At 40.2% G+C, this 14,977-nt stretch overlaps 1 protein-coding gene across 3 annotated transcripts in view; it reads left to right on the forward strand.

Annotated features, from left to right (window-relative positions):
* The window catches only part of Rdx (radixin), a 58,974-nt gene that overhangs the window by 35,597 nt on the left and 8,400 nt on the right, over positions 1 to 14,977 (forward strand). For 2 of the 3 annotated variants that reach the window (XM_029542916.1, XM_029542917.1), the window contains exons 11-14: positions 579 to 739; positions 2,021 to 2,113; positions 4,601 to 4,843; positions 5,787 to 5,947. In XM_029542916.1, coding sequence (XP_029398776.1) covers positions 579 to 739; positions 2,021 to 2,113; positions 4,601 to 4,843; positions 5,787 to 5,947 — 658 coding nt within the window. Of the gene's footprint in view, positions 1 to 578; positions 740 to 2,020; positions 2,114 to 4,600; positions 4,844 to 5,786; positions 8,225 to 14,977 lie in introns of those variants that run through there. The other variant, XM_021206034.1, reaches the window with a different exon arrangement.

The following is a 14,977-nucleotide window of genomic DNA, read 5'->3' on the forward strand; positions in this document are numbered from 1 at the left end:
ACACTTTGAATCCCCATGCAGTTCTGATGAGGGTTCCTCTGCCTGTACCTAGTATAGATAAGTAAGACTCAGTATATTCTGTCCTGGTGCTAGGACAAAACTGACTGAACCTCATGTGTGCTAGCTCATCTAGCTTCATGTGTGCTAGACAGGGATGGCACCGTTGGTCTTAAACTGCATTAGTTTATAGATTTCTGAGATGAGCAGCTGAGTCAAACTTTCTAGACAGTTTTAGGGCTTGCACCTGGGCTTGTGCCTCTAGACAAGTGCTCTCCTGAGCTAGTCCACCCACTTCCCTAACTTTGCTCATTTTTTCAGGTCAAAACTTAACATTAGAGACTTAGAAAATTAAGTGTGTGCTTCTAGCCTTTTGACACATCTTGAACTATAAGGGCTTTCATGTCCTCGAAGTTTTGAATTACATAATTTGTAAAAATTATTACTGTTTACCAGGTTAAAATTGAAGTATTTGTATATTTAGTCACGTGATCTTTAAAAACTACACATTTTGGTATCTTGCTGTAATGAGGATGGTTGCACTTAACCCATGTTTGTGGGCTGGGTGGACCATTTAACAGAACTAGAAGAACAGACTCGGAAAGCTCTGGAACTGGAGCAGGAGCGCCAGCGAGCAAAAGAGGAGGCAGAGCGGCTAGACAGGGAGCGCCGGGCTGCGGAAGAGGCCAAGTCTGCAATCGCCAAGCAAGCTGCTGACCAGATGAAGAACCAGGAGCAGCTGGTAAGGCCCTGGTCATTGTCAGAGAAAGCAAAACCTGAGGAAATACATGCATGGCGTTACCACAAGCCAGTACCTTTTCAAGAGCATGCCACAGAAAAAGTGACAGAAATTGGACATTTTACTTTTGCCAGAAAAAATTTTAAAAAATGGAACCGAAAACCAAACAGGATAAAAGGGTCCATGTGCTTATATCTTCTGTTCCTTTTGTTTTTTTAATGACAATTTTCTTTCATATAATGTATTGTGTTTGTGGTTTCCTCTTAAAAGGAGCCTATGGCCCACAAAAGAGTTTCGTTCATTTGGACCACTGATTCTCAATTTTCCTAAAGCTATATTGCTTTAATGTAGTTCCTCATGTTGTGGTGACCCCAAGCCATAGAATTATTTTAGTTGTTACTTTATAACTGTAATATTGCTACTGTTGTGTACTGTAATGTGGATATCTGTTTTGTAATGGACTTAGGTAACCCTGTGAAAGGGTTGTTCAGTCCTCAAAGGGGTCAGAACCCACAGGCTGAGAACCTCTACAGAGGCCGCATGGCATCTTGTACTTTAGATAAATTGGCACAGCATGTTTGGTTTCTTTATGATGGCTATAAACCATAGTTTACTGGAGTTTTGTTTATTTAACATACTTCCAAAATAATGAAATTATGTGTGACACAGGGAAGATTCTAAATATGAATATTAATGCAGATGTTTATTTACTACATGTCTTTTAATCCTGTGTTTGTAAACAGTTTTGCTACTAACCTGGGCTGGCTTCTGGGCTGGCTTTTGAACTCTTGATCCTTCTGCCCCCACCTCCTAAATACCAAGTGAGTTTGGATTCCAGGTGTGTCATAGCACACCTGTCAGTTGCTCTTTGAGCTTTTTGGCTCTCTTTGAAATGGGACTGCTGAGTAATGAGATGAGATTGAAATGGGACTGCTGAATAATGAGATGAGATTGCTGATAGTGCCCTTAGCAATGCAGAACATTATGTAATTATTTGATGATAAAGGTTTGAAACACAGCTCTTAGACATTTTAAGTTCTCACTGCTGAAGCGTAAGTCATCGCTTATCTATAAAATAAACATCTTTTAACTTTACCTTATATTATCTCTTTATCTCAAGTTCCTACTACAAACTCCTTAAGACCTTCAGGAAATACTGCCTTTTTTTTTTTAAATGGGAACTTAAAACAGCCCAAGCTTAAAATTTTTGACTAAAAAAAGTTAAAGAATATTAAAAATATTATTGTCTCTAGTATTGATAATATATAAACATTTTAATTTTAGGCAGCAGAACTTGCCGAATTCACTGCCAAGATTGCACTTTTAGAAGAAGCCAAGAAGAAAAAGGAAGAGGAAGCTACTGAGTGGCAGCACAAAGTAATGACTGTTCTGTTGTGTGCTAGCTTTTCCTGACTAGCTACTGTGCTAGTGAGCCAGCAGTCTGTTGGCTGATTTGTAGAGGTGCTGTGAGATCGGCATATGCTCAGAATGCATAAGAGCTCATCAGTTCCCGTGGGAACTAGACACGTGGCTGGGACATTCATAAGCATTACATTGGGTCTTGGATAAGCTAGTTTTGGGGGAATCAAATTAAAGGCTGAAGTGTTGATGGTTGTTCCAGATAGAAAAGATTGAATGAGTATAAGAAGTAGGAGTGTATGTGTCAAATTTGAGGACAGTCAGTAAATAAATAGCTAACAACCAAGTATAAGGTCAAAAAAGTAGATATTGTGACAAGTTAGATAATAGAAGATTGAGTTATAGGGGACTTTAAATAAATGGTCTACTGATGCAAATTGATGGAATGTATGTGTAAACATCAATGAAGATTGCAGAACACAATTAGCACAATTAGGTATGATTTTATTAAGACAACAACAAAAACTTACGTGAAGTATGGATTTGGGATGTTGGTTGCTTAAATGTCTGAAGGATGTAGCAGTGAAAATAGGAATTGAAAGAGCTAAACACTGATAGACTGACACAGTCATGTCAGGTGAGTCACAGGAGGCGAGATTGAGGTAGGGGTTGTAGTTTTGCTACTAGTAAAATTTTGTTTTTTGTTCTCATGCTTTAATTATACATGGACTTTATGGCATTTTCATACATGCATATCATATATAGTCTGATTGACTATTTCCACTGATCCCTGGTCTTCCCTTAGTGAGTCTCTTCTAGTTTTTCTGTACCAGTGAATCTATTGGGGTGAAATCTTACTATAGGAGCAAGGACAGCTTGCTGGTGGCTACACTCCTGGGGAAAGTGTCTGTCTCAGCGAGCATTAACTCCCTGTTCCTTAGTTAAAGGTTCCCATCAACCTTTAACCGCCTGCAGATCGTAAGGGAGCGGTGGGTTCTGACTGCAAAGATTTCTAATAGAATTCACAAAATCAAGCTTGTAATTAGAAGGGATGGGAGAGAAAGGAAAATGAGTTTAATTCAGTAACATCAACTTGTACATACAGTTATAATTTTTATACCCAAGGAAGGCACATGAAATATGTGGTGGTTTTTCTACAATGGAATACTCTTACTGTATAAAATGGTTTTGTTCTACTCTTAAATTTTTTTTGTAGAGAACTGGAGAGATGGCTCTGTGGCTAAGAGCATTGGCAGCTCTTCTAGAGGACTGGGTTCAATCCATAGCGCCCACATAGTAGTCACAACTGTTAACTCTAGAGGATCCCATACCCTCACACACATAGACAAAATACCAATGCACATAAAATAAAAATAAATCCTTTAATAAAAACAAAAATTTCTTTGTAGAAGTTCAATTTGGGGGACATTTTATATTACATGTGTATATTTGTAAAATAATATATATAAATAGAAAAGGGGTAAAATAGTCTCCCCATTATATTACTTATGTTGTGAGAATTATATAGACCTGGTTTAAAGGGAACTTTTTATGAACTGTAGGACACAAACATTTAAAAAAATAGCTACAAGGCCTATGGACAATTTAAAAATGTACAGTCAACAAAAATGTATATAAAAAGAAAATCATAGTCCTATAAGCTAAGATGTTATTTTAAAACATTAGTGTATTCCTTTTCTATTCCTGGCTATGTATTATGTATGTTACATGTGTGTATGTATGTATGTGTGTATATATGTATATGTATGTATGTATATGTATATATATACATATACACACACACATATATATATAACATGTATGTTATATATGTGTATATATATAAATCTTTCCATGTATATAATTCAATTTTATTGAATTTTCATCTCAGTGTTAGGTTAAATTTTAAAATGTAACCAATAAGGTTGGTAATTTGTAGGTAGTATGCTCTGCCATGTGCAAAGCAGGATTTTAGAATCTGTTTGCTTTAAATCTTAGCACAGGATAGACCCTCTGCTCACACTGATTAGCTGAGGGGCCTGTAGGAAACTCTTACTTGTGTGTTTCTCTCTTGGGTTTCTCATGGTGTCCCTTTTTATCCTGAGTATTTCCTGTAAACCGAAATGTGACTCTTAAAGCTTAAGGAATTCTTATAGGAGGCCTCCACAGTTTAGGAGCCTTGTGAGAATAGTAAGATAGTGTTCTTAATAGGAGGCTACAAGAAAGACTGTAAAGTGGGGCTTTTCCAGGAAATCCAGGAAGTGTTGTCCCCCAAATATCAGTGCTTTTGGATAGTTCATGTTGTGTCATGTGAGATGACACTGTCTAGTTAACCCATCATTAGGTCAGTGATTCAACCACTCTATTAGAGTAAATGACACGCGGATTCCTCCATTGACTGTTTTCTTTTTCTGCTTGTGGCTCAAGTAACCTGTCATGACATTCCCAGCATTACGCCCATTAAGTTGTTACAAAGAACAAACCTGGATTCATGTTTATGTTTAGGCTTTTGCAGCTCAGGAAGACTTGGAAAAGACCAAAGAAGAGTTAAAAACTGTGATGTCTGCGCCACCTCCACCTCCCCCTCCCCCAGTCATCCCTCCCACAGAGAATGAGCATGACGAGCATGATGAGAACAGTGCGGAGGCCAGCGCTGAGCTGTCCAGCGAGGGGGTGATGAACCACCGAAGCGAGGAGGAGCGGGTCACCGAAACCCAGAAGAACGAACGCGTGAAGAAGCAGCTCCAGGTACTGATGGCCGAAGCTGTGTGCACCTAAGTCACCTTCATGAGCTCCTGCTAACATGGTCCAGGGTTGTGACTGGCTTGTGTTTGTCCTGTAGTGTGACATTCCCTTAGTGCGTCTATTATACAATGCTGTTAGCAAGGGGCTTTGCCAGTTGGCTCATTTTTCAAAGGAATGTATTCTAGTGCTGTGTAAAATGAAATTAGTCTTTAAAACAATGATGTACTACTTGATACTTCACCCTTTGAAATATTATATCATTGGAATTATTCGTATTTTATAATTACAAAAGGTCAATTTATTAAGTGTGCATTATTACATCAGAATAGGAAATTTTAGTGTTATTCAATAGTTTAAAAATTATCTAATTTTTCAGTTGGGGAAATGTTAATAAAGCAAAAGAATGGTTACATTAACTCTATTAAAATTTCTAGAGAAAGTCCATTGTTTCTAAATCTTATGGTCTCTTTCCTTTAAAATGAGTGCACTGAACTTGAAGTTAGAGTAGTTCAGAATATATAAAATGTCCTGGCTGATGACTAAAGAACAGCCAGACAGCCCTTGGGCATCCTTTCCTAGTATCACAGTTACTAAAGAAAGATGCTGTGAGCTGGAGAGACAGACAGCTCAGGGGTTAAGACCCCTGACTGCTCTTCCAGAGAACCCGGATTCAATTCCCAGGCTCGTCTGGCAGCTCACAACTGTCTATATAACTCTGGTTCTAGGGATCCAGTACCCTTATACATATATGCAGGCAAAACACTAATGCACATGAAATAAAACTAATAAAAAGAAGCTTGCATACCATCCAGAAAACCATTCCACAGTAGAAAGATTAGTATATTAAAAAGTCAGATTTGTTATACATGTATTTTTGCATCTTTAATCTATTGTCATAGTTTTTATAACTTTATGGAATAGTAATATATATATTTTTTTAATGCAGGCATTAAGTTCAGAATTGGCCCAAGCCAGAGATGAAACCAAGAAGACACAGAATGATGTTCTTCATGCTGAGAATGTCAAGGCAGGCCGTGATAAGTACAAGACTCTTCGGCAGATTCGACAGGGCAATACGAAGCAGCGCATCGATGAGTTTGAAGCAATGTGAGAGCTGTTCTTGTGATCCATGTCCTTCCTAAGCTGAACCACCACCAGAGAAAAGCAGGCCTGTGCAGTGCAGATGCAGTGGATGCACCCACCTTGCCAAAGCACTCAGACCAGTGACTGTGCTCACTAGCAGGACACCGAAGGGCGTCCCTCAGCACTAAGGCAGTGTGATGTCATGTTTGATCATTTTTCTTTTGTCCAGGGAATGGATAATGGCATTCTGTCACCCACCTTTTTGTACATTTTTCACTTTTTGTTTGTTTCATTTTTTTCAGTTGAATATTAATACTAATGGTCATGTCTGACAAATGTGTGTATGTGCTTTGAGCACTGTGTACATCTTAGAATAATGGTGGACATTTCAATGCATGTTTAGTTAATGAACTCAGTTTTCTTTGCCCTTTCCATGTTGTAGGCTACATACATCTCCATGTTCATTCTCATGTTTTTTTGTCAGTGTGACCTCCTCATGCCCTGTCATGATAGAGCTGTAATTCTGGTGTCACACGGATCACTTATTGGAGGTGTATAATAAGAGATAGTGAGGCAGACAGACATGGGACTACTAATCATAAGATGATTAGAATGTTGGACAGCGTAGTATGCAGCCCGTGGTTAGTTATTACAGAGATTCCTTAATTACTGTATTGAGTATTTGCTTTCCTGAGTGCAGTCATCTTTGACAGCTTGAGTGATGGTGTCACGCCCTTAGTCAGTCCTGTGGTGGCTTTCCTTGCCTGTTACTTTAGAGATAAAGCCACTGGACAGTCGCTCCTAAGAAAATTATTGATGAAGCTCTGCCTTGCAAGTACATGGTCTCTGAAAAAAGTTCAAGTTTTGTTCTTAGGATGTCCAATAGAAGATAACTGTGGATGATAGCTAATTCTAATTGTTAAAGGGAAAAAAAAAAAAACAAAAAAAAAAACCCAAACCTTGGCCTTTCTGCAAGGGCAGCATATGGAAAATTCAATTCTGAGAACATAATACTACCTCACTCTTCACATGGTGACTGTCTCACACACAGTCTGTGCTGCATGTCTGTTACCCACATGCCGCAGTCTCAATCATGTCCTTCGTTGAGTATGCTTTTGGGATCCCAGTGCTAATGTTTTAACTGCCTTTTTGTTGAATTGTGGGGCTCTGATTTGTGTCTAGATTATTGTATATTCTCACTGGTAAGCTGTTCCCTGGGGGGTGTTCTGTGTCCGAGGAAGTTGAGTGACCCTTTGTGAGAAAGACATTGCCTTTGCAGCACATGAAGCATCCCATTCTTCGTTCTTGATGGGATAGGTAACATCATTTTAGCATATTTGGTTTCTAAATCATTGCTTATTTTATTCGCAATCTCTAAAAACAAATTTTATTTCAATTACGTCTTACTGAAGAAGTCTTTCCAGCTAGAAAGATGCTCTTACATTGTCTGATCATGAAGCACCTGAATTTACAGAAGATACAGAAAGCCTTGTTTTCTCTGCGTGGTTCAGCTACTTTCCATTTGGTATTATGCACTCAAACTTAACATTTATCTATTAAAATTGCCATTTTATTAAGCAATTTTCACGCACAGTAGATTCAACTTGTTTTTGTGCTGTTTTTTGATTTTTGCTGACTTAAAAAGGATTAATTTGGGCAGACATTATAAAAAGGAAAGGGTTAATATATTTTTGGACTCTGTAGGACAAAAGACAACTGGTTAACCTTGAGTGACTGTTGTACAGTGGCTGTGCACGTGCTTCAGACTCATTTGCGAGGGAATGCTTTGCGTACGAGAGGGAGACAGATGGTAGGCCTTACCACTCAGACCTGGCAGCCTAAGTGTTCACTTTCCAGTGCATCACAGCAATAGTCCTTATTGCTAAGGAATTGACTTCCCTCGGAGTTTTACTGATTTATTTTTTTCTCTTTGCACTGTGTACATTATCATTGCTACATCAGTTGTTACAGTGTTGAAAGGCTACCAGTTAATATTTGCTGTTAATAATCTATTTGTAGATTAGGATTAAAGTGGGTTTAATCCATTTTTATAGCTGTATGAATTTTTCTAAACAGGAACAGCCATTTGCAAAATGGGTTTTCATAGTGATTGCATCAATTATAACGTTTATCATTAGCAGTTGAGAGCACATGTTCATATAGCAATGTAAAAACATACTAATGAGTATTTGGTAATTTCCCATTAGCATAATTTTATGTTGTACAAGTAAATTACAATTACATCTCTAATTTTGGATAATATTGATTGGTTAACAATAAAGTGACAAAAGCTCCTGCCTTTGAGGTCCACTGTTGTTATTTAACATGGTTTTCTCACATAGCTCTTGTAAGTATAATTTGAGCCATGAACTACTATATGATCTCTTTAGGAACAAAGCTTGAATCCTGTAAACTTTACTCTTTACCCCCTTTTTTACTATGGAGGTCACAGTGACTCATAATAGACTCTTGACATCCGAGGGTAACTTGGAATTTCCAGGCATTGCATCATTTTACACCGTCCAGATTCTTTTTCCCAAGAAAGGCATGGTTTCATTCTTTGTTTATTCCTCCCACTACTGAACTCTCTGGTGCTCTTTGCACTTTATGCTGGGCACCTTTATTCAGACAGACAATCATATTAAAGCCGTGTTGGAGCAGGTACCATAAATGTAGAACTGCCCTTTAGATGGTCTCTCACTAGTACTTAGCAGGTATTCGTAAATAAAAGAGTAATGGCTCTCATCTAGAGCACTTTAAAAGCCAACAGTTGTTACTTTATTTCTGTCTCCAGGAGTAGGTAGTGATTTCACTGATCTTGAAAAGCAAAGACATTTTTATGGAATGTTTTATTTTTTTTTTTTTAATCTAGAGCCTTTTTTTTTTTAGAATTAGAATTACTACTTTTACACTTAACACATTATAGGAAATTTTATTATACATAGAAAAGTGGCTTGATATTACTGTTGTAGTTTAGAGTAACTTCTATTTTTTCCCAATTTTCATCACCTTAAAGATTTGGGATGTTTTAAGAGAGAAAGGATAAACATTAAATCCACACCTATATGTGCCCAATGAAATCTCATTCTTTAACTGTTAAAACTTGAAGTAACATATAAGGGTTACTAAATTTGCATTAATTTGCTAACTGACCAGTGAGGCAGTTGTGACTTATCAGGTAGAGTGATGGTCTCTTCAGATGCCCCAAAGCCAGGTGTCGTGACCGCACACATGTGATCCCAGAATTCAGGAGGGAGCAGCAGGAGAGTAAGAGTGGAACATCATCCTTGGGAACACTCTAGTTGAAGGCCAGTCTAGGTTACCTGCAGCCCTGTCTGTCGATCCCTCTAAACACCAGCACTCCCTATGCCTTCTGCACAGTAGAAAAGCTATAACATGGGCTGGCTTACCGTTTTCAACCTTAGCTTTCCAGTTACATACTATTAACTGCACTTTTCCTTAGTAGACTTACTATCTCCTAATAATGAGCCCATCTTTGAGGAATTTAAGAGCTGCCATTTCCTGATGGAAAAGGCTGTGACCCCTGTGCTGTCTCCCCTTTGACTCTTCTGGGAACCAGATGTTCTGACTCAAGCTTCTAAACCTGCCTTAAGCAATGACATTTCCCTTCTTATTCATACCGCCTTAAGAGGTGAGCTGTTCCTTCATGCTTACGCACTGCACTGCCTTAAGCACTGAAGTATTTATGTCGTATAGAACTTTATAGCCCAACTAAGCCTCTTTTAGGTCACCTTTGTGTCTTGTCTGTGGAGCTCCAGGGCACACCTAGTTCCGCATTCTTATGTAGTAACCTTCATTTAATCAAAAGTATTTTTATTAATTGCCTGCTACATTTGAGGACATGAAGCAAGATAAGAGCAACCATGGCCTTCAAGTATTTATCTTCGGTCTTAAATCAATTTGCATTTCTCAGTCATAGTATCAGTTTGCTTTTAAAATGTCAGTACCCTGCTGTTGTTTTGTGTTAATTTTGCATGCCTAGATTCTTCCATGCTTATAGCTAACGGGTTACTCCTGTCTTTGAAGTTCACTTTTATCTCCGTATCTTGATTGCTTATTTTTATTTGATCACTTTAAAACTTGGAATGAATATATATATATATATATATATATATATATATATATATATATATGTTATCAGATTTGTTTTCTAAAAAAACTATGGTACTGGCTTTATTTAGCCTTTGCTCTCACAGCTACATGCCTAGTAGCAATCATGCTATAAGGATTTGGGGACGCTCAGATGACTTGGAAATGTTCCTGATTAGATTTGGATTCTTTTCACACCATCAAAATATATATAACCTTTTCAATTTCTCAATTTGTGTATTATGTTAGACTGAGAAATACATGCATTTCTTAGAATCCTAAGGCAGTCTCATTCATTTTATTCATACTACAAACCCATGAAACTTAGATATAGCATTTGAATCTTTTATGTTACTGCTCAGTTAATATAATCATTTAAGTTCTAACTATATTGGGTAAAAGATGCTAGTTGTACGATGATGAGACCTAGACATAAGTGACCAAGACAATGAGTATTGGCTGTGGGTCCCCAGGATGCTTGTTCTCCGATGCGTTACACTGTCCATCTCATGGGTCAAGCATTAAATGTCAGTTAATAAAGATATCCTAAGAGTTGGAGCTCCAGGTTTTAAGTCTGTAACTTTATAAGGAGATTCAAATGCAGCTGATAACCCTGTCAAAAAGCATAGTCAGCAGTATGTGGATTACGGGAGAGTTTGATGGAGTTTCTGGTTGAATACTTGTGGCCTGGTTTTGATGACAGCTCTTCCTAGTCTTTGGTAGCTACTATTGGTATTTTCTGTCTCTGAATTATGGGGTTTCTAGGCACCTCATCAAGGTAAACCATACATATTTGTCCATTTGTGTCTGGCATACTTAGTGTATTTCACTTAATACGATATTCACATTTTACTGTGTTTTATTTCTTGCTGAGGTTGAATAAATATCCCACAGTTTTATACCACATTTTATCCATTTATTGGTCAGTTGTCATTTGAGTTGTTTCCACATTTTTTTTTTATTATTATACCATATTCCACATTTTTACTAATGGTGCTGTGAACTTTGATATGAAAATGTTATATTCCCTAAGTGGAATTGCTAGCTAGATCAGATGGTAATTCTATGATTAGTTTTTTGAAAAACTCTCATACCATCCTTTCATAAGGCAGAAACAGAGTTGTGGAGTTGTTTATTAAGACAGGCTCGCAGTCCCTTAAACTCTGTCAGCATGCCTGCTTCGGCTTCCTCTGAAGTGCTGAGATTACAGGCCACTCTACACTTGACAGTCTGTAGACCTGAAAAGTGAGTGGAAATTGAGAGTCGCCACGCACTGACTGTAGGCTGCAGAGCCAGGAAGGGTGCCGCCAGAAGTCCACGCAGCGGGAAAACGTGCCAGGGGACACTGGTTTGACTCAAGGACAGCTGGTGGCTTTGATAACTAGTGTTGCAATGTGCTACATAACTAAAAAGTGCAGAGGTTGAAAGAAGCCTGGAGTTGCATTCAGTAGTTAGCCTGCAGGAAGGCAGTGGCCCTGAGAGATTGTCACCTCTTGGGAACACATGGGAAAGACCTGGGACGTGTCCGAACCTTTGTTGGATGTAGCAATACTCTTCTCCTGCTGCTTTTCTAAAGGACCTGTTTGGGGACTCCTGGGGCCTTTTTCTGACTGTGTGTGACTTGATGGGAGGATTCCTGGTGAACTAGAGCTAAAAGATTGAGTTCTAATCCAAGTCTAACAGTGAGTGTGCTGTACTGTGATTCTGACTACTGTGTTCATAGTTTTGAATCAGATCGCCTTGTCAGAGCACTTTTCTAGAATCAGAAATGGATAACCTTGACTCCAGATACGTTTTATTTTTTACTTTTTTTTTTTTTTTAACTGCTGGCTAACTTTGGCTAATATCCATGCACTCTTCAATTCTCCCATGTTACTCAATGTGGTATATAGTACAGTAATTCTGTGCTCCCAGAGGACCCAAATGATCTCATGACTGGAAAGCGTTCATTAAACAGTCTCTAGAGACTAGAGAGCCAGCTTCTGCAGGTCACTGTGAAGGGCCCTTGTCATCAAGACATGACCCAGTGGTGATTATCTCAGATCGCACAGCTACGGTTATTTACTGGCTGCAGTGTCTTTGGACAATCCATTCTGGAAGTTTCTATAAGCCCAAGAGATTAAACTTTATGTGCAGATATGTCAAGGCCCAGATAGAGTTGGAGACAGAACAGGCTGCCACTGCCTGTTCATAGTGAAGTATTCCAGGTTGAGGTTTAGAAGCCAGGAATGTCATGCGGGGAAGTAAGTTGGATATGCACTTTGGGCAGCTGATAGAATCCCAGGAGCAGCAACACAGTTGCCAAGCAGAGGAATGTGGAGAGGGAAAAGCTCAAACCCTGCAGAAGATTGACTCCCCTCAAGTTCTGGGGCCACAAGACAGGGGGTGCTGTCATCAGTTGTCACACTGGCATGGGAGACAGTTGGCTGGAAAAGGGCGCTTGAAGTTACCATTTAGCTGAAGTGTACAGTGTTTTGGAAGGTGTTTCTCATACATCTCTGTGATCCGTAAGTCTCAGAGAGCAGGGGAGTGCTCTTTCTAACAGTCCTGGGTCATACCCAAGGGCCTAAAGCGGACTCCAGCAGAACTCCACCTGGCTCTCCTGTCCAAATCCACAGGCTTACTGCTAGTAAAGTGGTGCTCACCCTGTGGGGTCAATATCCTCCATGTGGCACTTAAGTGATTCTGTTACTAAATAATCTTGTTGGGAACGCTTACTAATGACAAGGCCTGGAGGATTCACGGATGAGTTAAGAGTACAGTCAGAGGAGGAAGCAGAGGAGCAGAGATAAGAGGCAAGCAGACGGATACAGTCAGTCTCCTGCTGCTGTCAGCTAGACTCCGGATGTCACTCTTGATGCTCTGCCCTTAGGCAAAGCCACATTGGTGGATATGGAGAGCTGCTCTCTGTGGCAGTTTGCACGGAGGCGGCAGAGTACAACACTTCTGAGTCTCCTCCAAGCTGGGACCAAGGGCATCAGCTATGTGGGCAGGGTTGAATTTGGGAACAGAAGCCTGCTCTGGAGCTGGGTACAGGGCAGTGCTGAGTGATGCTGAGCTGCCTTGATTAGTCAAGGTAGAAGATTAAGATCTGTTGTGGAACTCCTGGAGGTCTTTGGTGGGGAAAGAACTTGCATGCATTCATTCAAATATTTTAGTGCTTAGAACCTTCCAGACACTGTATGCTAGCCATTCAGGACATCATCGTGACGTAAGTCTTTGCCCTAATGACCTCACTTTCTGGAGGAAAAGCAAAGGGCTTCAGTAAGCAAAACTCAGGCGCTGCACATTGCTGCACTAGGTTTAGTCGTGCGACATGGCCAGGATTCAACAATCCTTGAGCTGTTTTATTTCCACTTAACCTCTGAAAGCATACGACTGACTTAGGATAACCGTTGGGCCTGATAGTCAGGGTTTAGAGGGTAATGAGGATCCCTTCGAAGGTCCCCATAAAGAGGTGGTGTGCAAGTTGTCAGCTGAAGGAAGAGAAATCTCCTTTCCTCTCCTTCACTTAAATCAGGATGGTAGGTGGTCTGGGCCTAGCCAGAATTGGAGTCCAGGAATTGCATGTGCTGTCTCTGGGGGCACACATGGTTCCTCAGACACAGGACCCCTAACATAAGGAGGTTGTACTGCCTTACTGTCCAAGAGAAGTCAGAAAGATACCCAGAAACAGCACTTCAGCAGCTAGGATGAGAGGGAAGACGGGGATGGAGGCCTTGGGAAGCGAGGTCAGACAGGCTCACCTCAGAATGCTACATTGATTCTCCAAACTGGGGGTGATTATTTCAGTAAAATAGTAGATGGGAGATAACATGTAATTTTGTGTACAGTCTGCCCCTTATTTTACAACTTTTTTTAAACAGCTTATCAAGCTGGGCACAATATGCCTGCTTACCTGAAGGTCTCATTGGACAGCAGTTCACAGTCTTTGCTATAAGCATTCGTGGAAGAGAGGATAGCACAAGGCAAGAAAGGGCGGGGCTGGCTTCGGGGAAAGAAGGGCAGGGTTATGACTTATGGCTGAACAAAGTCAGAGGAGACGTGTATGTAATAAGTTGGAAAGGGGCCAGACCACGTCTCTCCTAGTTCCTACTGCTTAGGCCACATTTCCACTCAGCAGTTTTGCCTCAGAGACAACGTGATTCCCAGAGTTAGGTCCAATGTGTTGTTTCAGTAGAAGTTTGAGGGATAGGCCGTGAAGATCCACTGGGTTCTGACTGGGTACACATAGTGTTGGTCCGGTAATTAATGAGCCAGGCACAGGGATGCGCCTGCCTGGAGGAAGGGCACCTCTGCCTTGTCCACAGAAATGTGTCAGGAAGGTTGCAGGTGGCTTTGGAGATCGATGAGTTAATCTGTTCAGTACAACCATCATGGCAGAGTCTGGATTCGAGCTTTCGTTTGTACTGAAGTGGGAACTGTATTTGTCCAGATCTGTCTATCTTCTGTATATGTCATGATGCTCTATATTAAAGTGAGAAGATATGCTTGAATGCTCCCGTAGGCCTCTCTTGTCTGCATATGCCTGACTGATTATTTGTTAGAGGCCAGCCTCAGTTCAAATATAACAGTGGTGGTGAACTGAAAATTAACACCGTCAATGGGTGACTAGGCTCCTTCTGCTGCTTCAAGATGAGGTGAATATGGCTTCGGTTCTTCAAACTGAGATAGGTGATTGGCCCTTGCACGGGGAGACAATGCATCCTTTCATTGCCTGTTAAAGCGCCCCAACTCATGCTCACAGCCAGCTATTGGATGGAACACAGGGTCCCCAATGGAGGAGCTAGAGAAAGTACCCAAGGAACTGAAGGGGGCTGCAACCCTGTAGGAGCAACAACAATATGAACTAACCAGTACTCCCTGAGCTTGTGTCTCCAGCTGCATATGTAGCAGAAGATGGCCTAATCAGCCATCATTGGGAAGAGAGGCCCCTTGGTCTTG

Source organism: Mus pahari, chromosome 10, assembly GCF_900095145.1.
Source record: "Mus pahari chromosome 10, PAHARI_EIJ_v1.1, whole genome shotgun sequence".
Classification (NCBI taxonomy): domain Eukaryota; kingdom Metazoa; phylum Chordata; class Mammalia; order Rodentia; family Muridae; genus Mus; species Mus pahari.